Source organism: Onychomys torridus, chromosome 6 (genome assembly GCF_903995425.1).
Source record: "Onychomys torridus chromosome 6, mOncTor1.1, whole genome shotgun sequence".
Taxonomy (NCBI): domain Eukaryota; kingdom Metazoa; phylum Chordata; class Mammalia; order Rodentia; family Cricetidae; genus Onychomys; species Onychomys torridus.
The window spans coordinates 122054500-122070558 of record NC_050448.1 but is presented as its reverse complement, the minus strand read 5'-3'; the positions used below and the strand labels follow the sequence as shown (position 1 = coordinate 122070558).

Below are 16059 nucleotides of genomic sequence, written 5' to 3'. Positions count from 1 at the left end.
CTGGTCCAGGTGTCACTTATGGGGAGCATTATGTGCCTTGTGATAACAAGGTTCACACTTAAGACATTTGGGATTAGATTCTAGGTCAGAAAGATTTGGGATTTTGTGGTATAGATAAGAAATTCAAAGCCAAGGAACCTTTCTTCCATAAATAGTGATGACTTCATTGTAATTAGGAAATGTTCCTTATCCTACTGCAATAAAGCTGTTCACATTATAGAGTGGCATTTGATACACAAGGGGCTGTTTTACATGCAGAATATTAAAAACTGACTGGATAATTATGTTCTTGTTTCCAGAGTAGATATTTCTGATCTAGCCCTTGAAATTTGGGCTGATACTGTGAAATCAGTATGTTGACATTTCTTACAATTTCTACAAATATGAAACTGCATAGACCTGGTTATGTTGCTTTTTATTTAGTTAAATAAAGCTGTGTTTCCTTGGAAAGCTTGAGTATAACCTTAGAATCTTTAGCAACCACTGTAGTGTTGTGGGGAATCTTAGAGTCTGATGTGTTTAGCTGGAGACATTGCTGCTGTTTCTTGTTTGTTTTCTTTTTCTTTCAAGAAAGCTATGGGTTAAAGAGTAGGTCATGGACTTGATCATAGATGCCTTCCCTTCCAGCCTTTTCTGCCGCACTAAGTGTGGTAAAACAAATAGATGTTGGCTTTTTGAAGAATGTTCAACCTCAAATGATTTCACTCATGCTGTGACTGAATTATCTAGCTATTTCAAAATATGAAAAATTACAAGAGAATGTGGCTTCATTAGTAATACTAATCAAATGTTGGGCCTTTTTTATCTGAAATTACAATGTATTTATGTCTGTTGTACACACATAGCTATGTTTGTGGAAATAGCTGTAAAGCTGTCCCTTTCTACTTCCTGATAATTAGAAAGCCATCTTCTCTGGAGATCTGGCTTTGGTCCTCTCAGTGCTGTGTTCTCTGAGTGATCTCATCCATGCCCACGCCTCAGTCACTACCTGAAACATCCATTTCAAAAGACAGTTTTCTCTTTCTCTCTTAACATCTGTTTGTTCCATCATCTTGGGTCCATGTTTCTGTTAATGACCCCATAATCCATATGGGAAATAAAAGCCAGAATCTTAGGGTTGTTTATAACTTGTTACCCCTGGTTATGTATTGAATCATTTAGTTCTATTGATTGTACATCAGGAGTCTTCTCCAGACCCAGTATCACCAGGAACTCCTTTGGAGCTGGTCACTCTGTCTCTCTCCTCAGCACCATTTTCTGACTAGTTAGCTGTTCTCCTCCCAAGCCTCCAGCGTCATGTCTCTTCAGATGACTTTCCACACTGATTCTTAAATTGAAATAAGTCCGTTTCTTAACCCACTGTGAAACTTGAAATTCTGTAATTGCCGCTGAACTAGAGATTGAACTCCTTAGCAGGCCAGGAGAGATCCACAGCCTTCCTTCCTGGCCTATGCATCAGGGATGAGTAATCTTCCCTATTTATATTCTTTGTAGAAATCATGAGAATCACCATAGCTTTCAGTACATCCATTATAAACTCTGAAGGTGCAAATGTGTGATATGTAACAGTATTTTATTAGAAGTGAGTTTCTGACCTCTAGACCTGGAACTTCTTGGTGAAAGCCTTCATTTGGCCATATGGATGCTTCTAATAGTTATTCTAGTATCCCAAGTGAAGCAAGGAAGCCGAGTTAGGAGGCTAAGTGAATAACCAAGTAATACACACTTGTTATGAGTCTGAACACTTTGGTTACATTACCAGTGAAAAATATCAGCTGTATGAGCTGTTTCAGAAAATACATCATCACAGTGTTCACATGTCCATCTTGAAACATAAAGACAAAAATGATCAAGAAGCTATAATGTACTCATCTACTCTTTCGTCTTTCTAGCATTTAAAAACTGCTCATAAATGTAAAAAGAGCCTTTACCGCCCCTAATAAATTTTTTCATTTGGTGAAGATTTTCTCTTACTAGCAAGTTTTGTGAACAAGTTCTAAAGGAATTCTCCCAAAATTCTGTTGAGTTACAAAAGGCCCTTTGACCGGAAGACAAGGGAGCCTCCTCAGACAGGCAGAACCATACAAGACACGGGTGTTGTCAGAATGTTGAGCTGTTGAGTCCCAAGGCAGAGGTGGAACTAAGCTCTGATGAGGCCCAGCATTTGGGCTGGTGAAGGAGCCTGGAATCACAACACCTATCTCGGTTTTTATAAGATCACATGGCTTTTTCATTTCCTTTGTCTGATATGCTGTCATCACAGCATATAGTGTAGGTTTCTGTGCTGTTTGTGCAAGATGGAGCTCAGTCATCTGTCAACAGAACCAGCATCACACTATTAGAATGCCATGTGAAGAACGGAGGATGGGGAGCGTGCAGAAAGTGAGTTAACAGGTGCTTGGTTGCAGCTAGATAAGGGAAGCAAGAGCTGGGGTTCTAGTCACAGTAGGGTGGCAAGAGATGATGACTCCGTATTGTGTTAGTTCATTGTGAGAAGATGTCTTATGTTCTCATTACAAAAAATAAGCCATTTGAGGAGACAGGTAAGCTCACCCTGACTTGCACATTATACATTGTATCCATAGAAACATCTCATGGCATACTGTAAATATGTACAAATTTTATGTGTCCGTTTAGAAAGGTGTTCTAGGTGAGCTTGCTTCTTGGTCCAGCTTAATTAAGGGTGAATCTGAAGAAGAAATCTTGATCTTCTATGGCTCCCAGAAATGCTGCAGACCTAAACAGGAATAAGCAGCTGGTTAATTTAACTGAAAATGTAAGAACAAAATTATGAAAGCAGTGTAGGAGCCCTCCAAGTGAGGAAGGGCATTTTCCCAGAATGTACTAGACCAGATGATGACCACACTCTAAGTCTGTTTTACTCTGGATTATTTGCCTTCAAGAAAGAGAAACAACCCTTACCAACTTCCCAGGATGAGGCTTGTGGGAAAGGCTACCCTTTGCTTTTGTACTCCATCAGCTCTGTTGGGACGGCCAAGAATTTATTAGGTCATTGCAAATTGAAAAGATGGCCTTTTGTTTTCCTCATATGACAGAACTCTCCCTTGATGTGCCTGGCATCAATACCAGCAAGTTTACCCTGTAGTCCTGAATACTTACACATTTTCTTTATGTTGTTGTATACTTATGTTTTGCCTTATGTGTGTGCACTGTGTGTATACAGTGACCAGAGACCAGAAGAAGGCATTGGATCCCTGGGAGAGAGAGTTTAGATGGTTGTGAGCCTTCATGTGGGTGCTGAGAACTGAACCTGGGTCCTCTGCAAGAACAGCCAGTGTTCTTAACTGCTGAGCCATCTCCAGCTCCTACAACCACTGAAAGTTGCTGGATTATTTAATAATGTATGTGCATACAGACAAAATAGCACCTACAATAGAAGGTGGGAGGTCAAAAGAAAAACCAGCTACCTTCTTTTAGATCATGTGTGAAGAAGATTTTAAAAGCTTCCCATAGTTTATGGAGATAAACAAGCAAAACAACAATGGAGCCTATAAAATAGGGTTATACAGTCTTAAAGGATAAAGTCACTGCCTTCAAGAGAAAGAAAATGAACTTATATTTAGAAATATTTGTTTAAAAAAATACAGAGATCATCTGAATTAGTTCTTCAATATTTCAAGTGAATACGAAAATGGGCAGAGGAAATCAAATAAACCCACAAGGACTGCAGAGATGGTTCAGCAGTTATGAGCCTTTACTGCTCAGTCATAAGTACCTGAGTTCAAGTCCCAGCACCCACATTGGAGCATACAATTTCACCTGTAACTCCAGCTCCCAAAGCACACTTATGTGTACATGTACTCATACATACATATTTGCATACACATTCATAAATAAAATAAATCTTTTAAGAAAACAGCAGAAGACTAGGATGAAAAGAAGGGGCTGAAAATCAGGTAAGAATAGAAAAGAAGCATAGTGTTGTGATAAGGAAAGATTCTAAGAAAATGTACCTGGTGCTTGAAAGTAATGAGCAGGCTGCATTAGATCAGGGGATCCCACAAATGGCCGTGGTCGGAAAGTAAATTAGCTAGTCTGATAAGCCCTTCCAGGATATGGAGGAAATGAGCAAGATAAGAATTTTTGGTGGACAGGCTGGAGAGGTTGCTCTGTGAGTAAGAGACCTTGTGCAAGCATGAGGGCCTGAGCTTGGATCCCAGAACCCACATCAAAGCTCAGCATGGCATCATGTGCCTGTAACCCCCAAACTGAGCAGAGACAGGTAGCCAGCCATTATAGCCAAAACAGCTTCCTTGTGGTTCAGAGTGAGTCTATCTCAAAGCAATAAGGTGAGGCTGAGAGCCTTCACATGCACCTGCACTCACACTCACACATATATACATCTCTCACAAATAAATAACAAATATGGGGGAGGACAGGTGTGGTAGTGCAGTCTGCAACCTAGGTTCAGACTCTACAGCCAGAAACTGCCTCAAAATGTACAGAACAGCAACTGTGCAGCAAAAGTGAGATTGACTCAGAAAACAAACAAGGAAGCCTGTGACGTGAGTACCGTGTTATATAAGAGTAGGTCGTTCTACAGATTCATTGAGCAGTGTTCACACAGGACATAGTAACGATAGAACAGTTTCTGTTGTTGTTTACTTGTTTTTAATTAATGGAGAAAACAAACTTTTTGTTTTGGTGCCAGGGACCTCCAGCACACACGACGTACCACTATGCTAATACAGCATGTAAAACTTCTTAAAGAAAAGTCTGAATGTGCCAATCAGGAGCAGTCATTGTGCATTGACAATTGACGAAGGTACCAGCACCATGTGCTTACTGGTGGCAGTTTTGAATTTTAAGGGAAACAAATCAATCTTCAAATATCTTGGTCTGTACATCTTAAAATCTCTTGTGAAGCTTTTCTGATAAGGAAAAACAAACAAAACAACAACAAAAACTTAGAATTGGAGGCCACACAACTTGGAGCTCCTTCTAAGGGAGGAAAAATGAAGATCCAGTACCTCAGGATGCTGAAGGCTCTGTAGCAAGCATCCTGTAAGTCAGTTCTAAATTCACAGGAATTAAAAGAAATTCCCAAGGGGGAGGGGAAAAGGTGGGAAATGGAAGCAAGATTTTCATACCTTGTGGTATTCCTTATTTTGTTCTTTCTTTTTTTGTGGGGGGGGGGGGGGGGAGTGGGATGAGTGGTGAGACAGTCTCCTTATGTAGTCTCATTATGTAGGTCTGGCTGTCCTGGAACTGACTGTGTCGACCAGGCTGGCCTCAAACTCACAGAGACCCGAGTGCAGGGATTAAAAGTGTGCACCACTATGGCCAGCTGAGGACATTCGTGTTAAATGTCCTCACAAAAGAGAAGCCAGGTCCTTCCATCTGTACAGCCTGGGATTGTGTGATTAGGACTCTGGAAGAGTCTTCCCAGTGCAGTATGAGGTAGGAAACTGACTCGGCTCACATCTCTCCGCTTGAGTGCCTGGGTCAGGGCTGGGATATGTGTGTGTTCATTCATATGGGATGTCTCTTCTGTGAAGTCATCATCAGCTGCTTTCCCTAAGGGAGGCTTCAGGATTTAATGTATATTAATTTTGTGGTCTAAGGAGCTGCTAATAAAACACTGGGGGCAGATCCTGGCTGGTAACACTCAGACCAGCAGAAACGAGTACAGAGCCTCTGCTAGGATTTGTCCTTCATGTTTCCTGCAGAAAAAAGCAATAGTCAAGCTTTTATTCACCACCTTAGAACAAAACGCCCACACTTGTGAGAGTCTGGGCCTTCATGAGAGTATCACATGGTAAGATCTCAGAGATTAGAGTCATTGTGTGGATCACCATTTACCACTGGAGACAAGGAGAAATGAAAACCATATATGCCTCTGAGTCTCAAAATGCATAAAACAAAACTGACCTATTTGGGAGAAATTATAAAATATAAAATTTATGGATTATATAGAGATTTCTTATCTAGTAATCACAGAATAAATATTGATTATAAAATTGATTCTATACTTAAGCATATTCAACAAATTCCAAAGACATGAGATATATTTATTTATTTATTTACTTGTAGTCTTGGACATGAAGTAATTGAGTTCAGACGATAAAGGCTCATTCATAAACACAAATGTGTTTGCTTATGGATTTACAAAATTCCAATAACTCATGGACCAAGAAGTAACTTAAATAATTAAAATTTAACTATATATTGAAATGTATGGAGTGTGGCTCAAGTGGATTTTGAGATACATTTTAAGATAGATTGTGAAGTGTTCAGGAGAAGAGCTACAGAAGCAATTGTGTTGGTGCAAGTCCAGTGTGGGTAAAGAGCACAGAAGGAAGCGGCAGACAGGAGTGAAGGGCAGCAGAGTAGAAATACAGAGAAGAGCTCCATCTTCTGATGGGGAGCCAGCCATCACTTACATTACAGTCTTACTCATTTCATTTACATCCCAACTGAAGTTTCCCCTCCCTTTGTCTCCCCATTTTCTCCTCCCCCCTCAACCTCCTTCTTCTCTGTTTCTGTTCAGAAAGGGGCAGGCCTCCCGTGGGTATGAACAAAGCATGGATGTCCTATCAAGTTATGGTATGACTAAACTCCTCCTCTTGTATTGAAGTTGGGCAAGGAGAGCCAGCCAAAGCATCAGGGAAGCCCCTGCTGATGGAAAACAGTTTTAAAGAAGAGATTAAAACCATACCCATTTATTCAAGCTGAGGTTGTGGATTCTAAGATCACAGTGAGAGTCTCTTGAATTTTCTGTGTAAACAACCGTACATCCCTATGCATAAGGAGAGCTCTGGCCTTAACCTCCTTGTCTCACTGTTATAACTAATAGTGCAATGATATAGAGAAGCAATGGGAGTGGGTGCCTTTCTCCTATTGTCACTAAAGAAAGGACGCTCCCAGGTTCATTCTCCTTGCTTTCTCTCAAAGGCATTAGACAAGGGTTGGGGATTTAGCTCAGTGGTAGAGTGTTTGCCTAGCAAGCACAAGACCCTGGGTTCGATCCTCAGCACAAAAAACAAAAATCAAAAACAAAGACATTGGATAAGTGAATTTCATGCCTTTTATACAAGATCACCTCGGCCTGGGATGTCCTCTCTTCCAACCTCACCTGCCAGAGGACTCTGTCCTTGGAGATTGAACACAGATGTCTCCTCCACGGTGCTTCACCTCTGTCCAAGAACCTCTGGCAAACTCTAACAGACCTGGACTTTTTTCCAAGACGGTTTTTCTGTCTAACAGCTCTGGCTGTCCTGGAACTCACTGTGTAGACCAGGCTGGCCTCAAACTCACAGAGATCAACCTGCCTCTTCCTCTGCCTCCTGAGTGCAAGAGTCAAAGGAGTGTGCCATCATGCCCAACTAACACTTTAATGTAAGGAAAATTAGCATGAAACAAATTTTGGCATCAAATAGTAGTTGTTAGTTTTATTTCTTGATTCTTTGAAGTGTATTATTTGAATATGTACAGTCAAATAAATGAGTTTTTGCATTAACATTTTATTTCTACAAATATTGTTTTAGAAATATATTTTAGAAACTGTTTTAGAAAATATATAGACATGACTTTATTCTAACACTACTTTATGAGTGTATTTTAATCATCATTTATTTTATCATTTTGTACACAAGCTTCATCTTCTTCAGACATATCTGGTAGGCAACTCCTTTTTAATAAAACAAATGTTTACTTTAAAACTTTCTGTTCAGTTGTTTGTAAATTTTTATTTTTCTCATAGTTTGATTTTATTATTTTGGCTTAATAAAATATTTTTGTAAGGAATGATTTAATTTTATGTTGGATTTTTATAAGATCATACAGGTATTGTAGTCTTTGTATGATACTTTACAGATAATAAATAGAACACCATTTGAAACAGAGAAGGTTGTAATCGAGACAGAAGACAAGAATGTGTATCACTTAAGATTATCAAGGTTGATGAGTAGCTTTTGAAAAGATACAGTGTTACAAATTTGAGTGAAACAATATTGTAGTTGTACATTTGTCCAGGAAGTGTATATTCTGTTGGTTCTGTTTTCTAATATATTTGGACTGAAAGTGGTCCTTTCGTTGTGCAACGTGTCATAGGGGAGATGAGATGCATCTACTTAGAGACTCTAGAGTTCAACATCTATAGCAATGTTGTTGCATTTTCAGTAGTAAATCTACACATTCTGCACATGAGATGCTCTTGATAACATCTGGCAGTTAGACCTTGGCATAGTGTGACTCACAGTGTGTCACGATAGATAAGCAGCTATCAAATCTAACAACGCCTTGTGGATTTGTTTAGTGTCGCCACTGAAACATTCTTGTTCATTGTAAAGCTATGTGAATTGCATGGATAAAATGATTCCATACTTGAAGTTTTAGTTAAATATCCTCTTTAAAATGAGCTTTAATCTGACTTTCAAGTTGTGGCTTGCTTTCAAGTAATGTACAAAAACATCAGTGTGGGAGAAAAGAGTAATAAAGAAATGAGTATATTTTTCTGTATTTGTGGAAATGCATGATTTTCTTTGGTTATGAGAAAAGATAAATTAGATATGAAACTTTAGACACACAAATATAGGATAGATAGAATATTTTCTTTAATTTTGCCAAATATAAATAGACTAGATATTATAACTAATTCTTGCTTGATAAATGTTTTGTTATAGGTAATTTTACTATATTAAAGTTAAACGTTGCCTTTTTGATTAGACAGAAAAGAGGAGGTACTGCGGGATGTTCTGTATGCTGTGAATGTGTTGCTCTGATTGGTTGATAAATAAAACACTGATTGGCCAGTAGCCAGGCAGGAAGTATAGGTGGGACAAGGAGATGAGAATTCTGGGAAGAGGAAGACTGAGTCAGGAGATGCCAGCCTGCAGTCCAGGGAGCAGCATGTAATGGCACAAAGTAAAGCCACGGAACATGTGGTGACATATAGATGAACAAAAATAAGCTGAGTTTAAGTGTAAGGGCTAGTCCATAGTAAGCCTGAGTTAATGGCTGAGCGGTTTTAATTGATATAAGCATCTGTGTGTTTGCTTGGGGAACACGAGTGGAAGAGATTTGTCCTGACCGCCGGCTGGCTGGGACACAGGAAATTTTCCAGCTACAGACTTGCTTTCAAGAAATGTACAAAAACATCAGTGTGGGGAAAAAGAGTGACAAGAAATAAGTATATTTTTCTGTATTTGTGGAAATGCATGAGACCTGTCTCTTATTGCATCTTTCTTCATCCCTTGGAAAGGTGAATAATGAGAACAAACCCTGGGTGAACATATAGATTCCTTTGGTATGCTCTTCTAGAGTGTAACACGATAGACTCTAGATAACAAAAATTGAAGAGAAAAATCATTTCATTTGGGTAATAAGTAAAATTGTAAATGAATAAATTGAGGTTTAGGTGTGCTATCTTTTCTACCTAGTTTGCTCCATTATTAAATGATACAGAACAAAATACACTTGCAGAAAACCCTTCCCTGAAGTGTTTTTCCTAAGGGTAGTTGTTAGAGACTGTCTGAAGCTTTGCTGAAGGTTCCTGTGGTCACACAGGTAGAACTGCTAGTCTTGTGATGTACCAGGTTCTACAAACCATCAGCCTGCCGCACTGGTTCAAATGGTTAAGTTTCTGTGTGGATTATATAGTGAACAGAAGGAAGCTGAAGATTGAGAACCGCACAGTCCGTGCTCCATGACACTTTGGATTGAATGGGGTACAATGTATGAGTCTGCCTGTCTCCCCACCTCTCATTTTGTTACCTATTAATATGTAGCAATGTTGGAAATACCCATAGAAAAACAGTTAGAACTTAAATCCACCCATATCTGAAAATAATAAAATCCATGACAAATACATGTTCTGGATTTTCTATTGTTTAAAGATATAAAATATTTTATTTTTGTCATTTTTAGTTTGTAATATAAATATGTATGTATATGGCAGCTATTTTATCAAGAGCTGATTATATTTGTCTTTGCATATAAATAGTGCACATACATACTAGCAATTCCATATTTGTACATATTGTATATGATAAAAGCATGTTTCAGGAACAGAGTCTTCTTCATGGTATTATTTAATGATATTATAATTAATGCATCCCTAATTCCAACGGGAAATGCCTTTCTATGTTAAAATGTTACTGAAACTTACTATTTTTAATCATGTGTATTATACATATTGATAATGGTTTTCCCACACAACTTTTCTGTGGTGTTTGCTTCCTCCAGTATGACTTGTCAGTGAACTCAAACTATTGATGAATATTGGGAATATTTCCAATCACTTTTATTATCAGATTAACAAGAATACTGAGTAGCAACAGAGGTCTTTCTCCTAGCTCATCACCAAGAAAGGAGAAGTTGTTTTTCAGCTCTGACCTTTGTCCTGTACTCCCACTTCTGCTGACCGACCGATCAGTGTTGTTTACCTTCAGGTCTGCTCACTGTAACATGACAGGGGCTGGGGCAGGACACTCGAGGGTCTCCTTCCTTTCCCCAGTCTGTCTAACTCAGGCAGGAGTCTGCAGAGTTTACACCATAACTTGCACAAGTTCTATATATAAATGAGAACGAAAATATTTTTCAGAAGAAATTAGAAATATATTTTCAGAATCACCAGTGTGGTTTCTCAGAAGCCACAGTTGTATGTTCCAACTTATTTTGTTTTTAATTTAACTTACAGCCATCACTTCCAAGTCATGGCCATGTGCAGACATCTCTATTACATGCAAAAATAAAATAAAATAAACAAATAAATCTTACTTATAAAACCAGCTTTCCTGAGCCTCGGATGAAGCTCAGTGGAGAGCACCTGCCAGTTATATGCCCATGTTGGAGTCCTGGAGCACAACAAACCACCCCTCTTCAGGGGCAGCCAGTATATTCACTTCCTGAAGATCATGCTAAATCTCAAACCAGGATCCAAAACCTCTTGACTTTTCCAGTCCTGGAATGTATTAATTCACATGCTGATAATCAGGTGCAACAGTAAATACTGTTGTGGTACATAAGGATCCTAACTTTGAAAGTTAATTTTCTCTAATTTTTTAAAATAGGTATTTTGGAAATATTGTATAATACAATTCTTAAAACCTAAAAAAGTAATATTCCCAGAAATGCATGAGCCAGTGTTCTTTTTAAACAGCTGTCTACTATTGATGCTTTTCAGCATCATATTGAAATGGCAAAACAGTTAGAATGCCAAGCACCATTTTGGTTTTTGCTGGGACACATGTATGCTATAGAAAAAGTGAGAAAGAATAATTCATACCACAAGATGCCTCAGGTTCCCACTGCTCATTCTAAATCTGTTTTGTTTTATTTTGGTTTTTGTTATGATAGTTTTGTGGTTTATTTGCTTGAGACAGAGTCCTCTCCCTGTAGACTAGATTTGCCTGGGACTCACTGTGTAGCTCATACATACTGGCTGGTCTGAACATACTACAGTGCACCTGCCTCAGCCTTCCACATGCTGGGATTATAGACCTAATCAGCCATGTCTAGCATAACTGTGGCTTTAGTCCAGCCCATTCATTGTTTCTAGAGGCTTCCCCGCATCTTACTGTTCCCTGGCTTTCAGTCCTGTCCTCTAGCCTTGCTGCTCCATTGAGTCCGACATTGAGCAAAAGAGAAATAGTAAAGTGATCTTGTACGATCCAATTGTATTTTCATTTTTCACATAAAACGTAAGAAGACTATATCAAAATTTAAAAAAATGTTTACAATTATTTGTTTCTAAAGCATAGAAATTTGTTTTAAAAACAAAAGCCCTTGTTAGTAGATTTGTGGGAGGAGTGTATAAACAGGGCATACTCTGAAATGACTCATCTTTAGTTAACAAATTTAACAATATAAACCACAGTGCTATACAAATACAGCTGTTATTAACCATTATGTTAACACCAGCTTTTGTTTGGCTTTATTTTCATGTAAATTTTAAATCAAACATTCAGATTATTTTCGATACAAGTTCAGAGCTAGTTTTTAAGTAGTTTGGATTATTTGGGTTTTATGGGTTTGTGGATCCTGTAGCTGTTAGTTGGGCTTTCTCCTTTGCTCTCTGCTGATAGAGAGCACAGATGTAAAGCACAGATCCTGTAGTGGGAACTGCCCTTCACCACAGCCAGTTGTTCTTGAAACCCATAGGCCAAGACATGTGACTATCCTCAGCTTGTGTTTCAGACTCCGTTAATACCATTTCCAGCTTAGTAACACTCACCTTTTTGTCCTGGATTGATATCTTTTAAACAACTTTCAGATACGTTTCCTGGGACATGGGTGTTATTAGGTTTGAAGTTAGCAGAGTAGTCCCTATGTAGAGTAGTATTTGAGGCTCTTAGAAGCTGGAGCCACTCAGTAGCTCCCTGTGCATCACATTGATGGACACACTTGTCCTTACTTGTCCTACAGTTGCTCACATAAGGATATAGAGCCATATAACCACATGTCATATGTCTTTTTAATGTGATACAAGCGTTCTTACAAGACCATCTATTTTCTTTTTTTTTTTTTTTTTTTTCCAGTGAAAGAATTTCTAGCCAAAGCCAAAGAAGACTTTCTGAGGAAATGGGAGAACCCTCCCCCGGTAAGGAAACTGTGTTTTCTGTGATTCACAGTACCTGTGTTAAATGCAATCACAATTCTTGCTTACTTATTCTACTCCAGAAAGCTTAGTTTTTAAGTGTTATTAGTAAGCATATACTATGGTGGAAATTCTATCCTAATGCTGTGATGTCATATGTTAATTGATAATCTTAGAGATAGATACCTCTGTTGAAGAAGCTACCAACTTCGTCTAGAATCCCTAAAGGGCAGATAGGTTGATGGTTGTTGTCTTGTTTCTTGGCACAGTCCTGGGAATTGAACATAGGGTCTCACATATCCTAGGCAAGTTCTTTACCACCAATCTGTATGCCAAGACTGTTGTTAAATTATGATACTAATTCCAAATTGCATGATAGAAGCTCAATATGTTCTGAAATACTAATTTTTAGTTACACAAGTTGTCACATGAAATATTAGAAAGGGGGCAAGGGAGAAGGCATTCTTTTATCATATGAAGAAAAGCAGTGATCAAACATAAAGAAATGTCCTGTTGAACACTGTTTGTTCCCACTAATTGAGTATGGCTGTATTAACCATTGCAACCCACCTGTGTCAGTAAAATAAAAAGTTAGATGTAAAACCACAACAATAATTCAGTCAGAATTATGAAGACTTTTTCTTCTTTGAGTTCCCACAAATGTGAAATGAACAATGTCACAACAATTTTATAAGCAAGGTTTACTGTTGTTTTCCTTATGTAATAATGCAACTAGAAACTAGGATGTATCTCTAAAGCAACATTTCCTTTACTGTGGAGATTCAATTACTGTGGTACACTCCTGCAGCTGTCCAGATCTGTCACTTGTAGAAAAGTTATACCACATCAGGTTTTGCTTAAGCTAAACACTGCAGATTAAGCCTTGGAAATATTTTTCCAAGGTTTTCATGAGTGTCTTCATAATGAAACCTATTAAATAGATGGGTCAGCAATTACTACTTGTTGCTAGCACATAATTTGTTCCTAGTAATTTTCGTTTTATTGTGGCAGCAACAAATTTCATGGATTGATGCCTCTAATTCTTTGCTTCTATGCACTAGTCAAAGTCAGACAAACATGTTTGCTGGTAACAAAACAGCTACTCGAGGAGGAGAAGGATCTGGTTACTGTTCTGAGACTTTAGCTTTGCTTCTTTGTGGAATGAAGACTTCTCTCCTTCCTGATGTAGGTGATGCTAGGTTATTACCGCATCAGGAGAAAGCCTGGGACTGCACAGTTCTGAGGATATTGCCTAGTTCTGTGGATCTAGCTCAGGCTGTTATCTAGCTGTACAGCTGCTCTGTAGTTCACTGGCTCTTATTTCTGTGGCTGATGTCTGGTTGTTGGCCTAACATCTAATTCTGTAACTATATATAAAGACACAAAGAATACCACTTTCCCTGAGGTATGAAAACTGATCTCTCAGTTTGCATTTTATACAACTATTTACAGGTGTTCTGTGACCATATACATTGTTTGACTGTGGGTTTGTAACTCTTAAGATGTACAAGTAGTTCATTAGCTGTGTTAGGAAATCATAGTGGAATTGAAATATGACCATTTATGTTTTAGTCAAGGCTTTTATTTACTTCATTATTTTTATACTCCATTTTACAAAATTATTCTCTTATTATTGGACTTTTGTTATTCAAAGGAGAATATAGAATGAATAACCTGAAATATGAAGAGTGTGTATATGTGTTATTTCCACATAGATAAGCTACAAATTAAATTATCCACTATAATTATATGACACTGAGTGATAATAATTGTAGCCCTGTGGGAATTTCTAATTTAAAAGTTTATTGTATTTTTTTATGCTTGTATAGAGTAATGCTGGGCTTGAAGATTTTGAAAGGAAAAAAACTCTTGGAACGGGTTCTTTTGGAAGAGTCATGCTGGTGAAGCACAAAGCCACCGAGCAGTACTATGCCATGAAGATCCTAGACAAGCAGAAGGTGAGCGTGCTGTGCCCTAGTCGCTCTTGTGTGAAGCAGTCAGCGGGGAAGCTGCTGCTGACACCACAGAGGCACAGAGCTTGCTGTTTGCATTTTCGTTGCTTCCTGTGACTGTGATGTGTGGTCACTGGAGGCTTTAGTATAGGAACATGCCATTGCTAAGTCCACTGAGAACGCGTATCATGCTCACTAACAAAATGGAGACCTCCATGTGTGCGGAGCAAGCACCTCTTACACTGCATCCACAGACAGAGGAACAGAAATGTCATGACTTCAGTTCATGTCCCATTTTAATTTATAGCAGAAACTTCCATGCTTGACATGACTGGGTTTGGTCAATGTAAAATATCACTTAAGGCATGGAAAAACTATAAAGCCTATGTTCTGTATAAAACAACTTTTAATTGTTTCTATCTCAATAGAATAAACCAGGGTATCTGAAGTATTTAGTACATTAAATAGTAAGCATTTTTTGTTTGCTAGCAATCACTAACAATTTAAGGGAAGACATGGGTAGATATTGCTCCATGTTCTTTAGTTGTTAGCTGACAGGGACTGGCTTCTTGGTCTCCTGGGATCCAGGTAGGAAACTGGTGTGAGCATCGAGAGGCAGTAGCAGGGGACAGACAGGATGGAGTAACTGTCCTGTGCGACTATATTGCCAGGAGACAGGTGTGGCAAGGTAACTTGCTCTTAATAGGCTCCTAATACAGAAGCTGGACTTGTAACTCTACATTACCTAATAGCCACAGTTTAAGAAATAAAAAGTAGTTGAAATTAATTTTGAAGTCTGATTTATTTATAATAGTCCAGTGTTTAGTGCTTAACAAATATAAAATTATTGTGGTTCATACTGAGTCTTCAAAATCTGTTATTTTACATTTCGATTAGCCATATTTTAAATGTTAAATAACCACACTTTGGGCACCATAGCATCAGGCTGTTCTATCTTTCATTTTACTGGAAACCAGATTACTCTTTCACACAAAATAAGAGGCTTAAGTGCCTCTAAAATTAAAGATACTAATACATACATTTATTTGAACATCTTTGGCAGCTGCCTTCATTCACGGGTTTTCCAACCATTCTTCTTGAAGCAATGGTTTCACTAACTCACTTTCTATTGATTCCAACCCCACGTTTCACTGTTCCTTATCCATCCCCTGCCTCTCACTGCTCTTACTGCCTGTTTCTGCCAAGGGTCACTAGTCCAATAACCAAATCACCAACTCCAGTGGACTCTGCTCCCCTTATTTGGCTTTTTTTTTTTTTGAGCGTGTGACTGGGATAGCCTTTCCTCCTAACATGGCCATGCCTCAAGTGTCTGAAAATCCCACTCTCCTGACCCTGCCCTACTTCCGTGGGTCTTCCTTTTGTTTCTTTCCTGTTTCATTTTGTTTCTCCATGATCTTTAAGGACTCCTTGTCCCTGGGCTCTGGCTCACTCACTCTCTCACTTACCTTCCAACCCACCCCCATTGGTTCTTTCAGATTTTCTCCACATATGTTCTTATCCACCACCCTCAACTCTTTCTCAGGCTTT

The 16059-nt window shown here is 38.5% G+C and overlaps 1 protein-coding gene across 4 annotated transcripts in view; it reads left to right on the top strand.

Annotated features, from left to right (window-relative positions):
• Prkacb (protein kinase cAMP-activated catalytic subunit beta) overlaps positions 1–16059 on the top strand; it is a 92575-nt gene that overhangs the window by 48516 nt on the left and 28000 nt on the right. For all 4 annotated transcript variants that reach the window (XM_036189959.1, XM_036189960.1, XM_036189962.1 and 1 more), the window contains 2 exons: positions 12501–12562; positions 14389–14517. In XM_036189959.1, coding sequence (XP_036045852.1) covers positions 12501–12562; positions 14389–14517 — 191 coding nt within the window. The remainder of the gene's footprint in view (positions 1–12500; positions 12563–14388; positions 14518–16059) is intronic.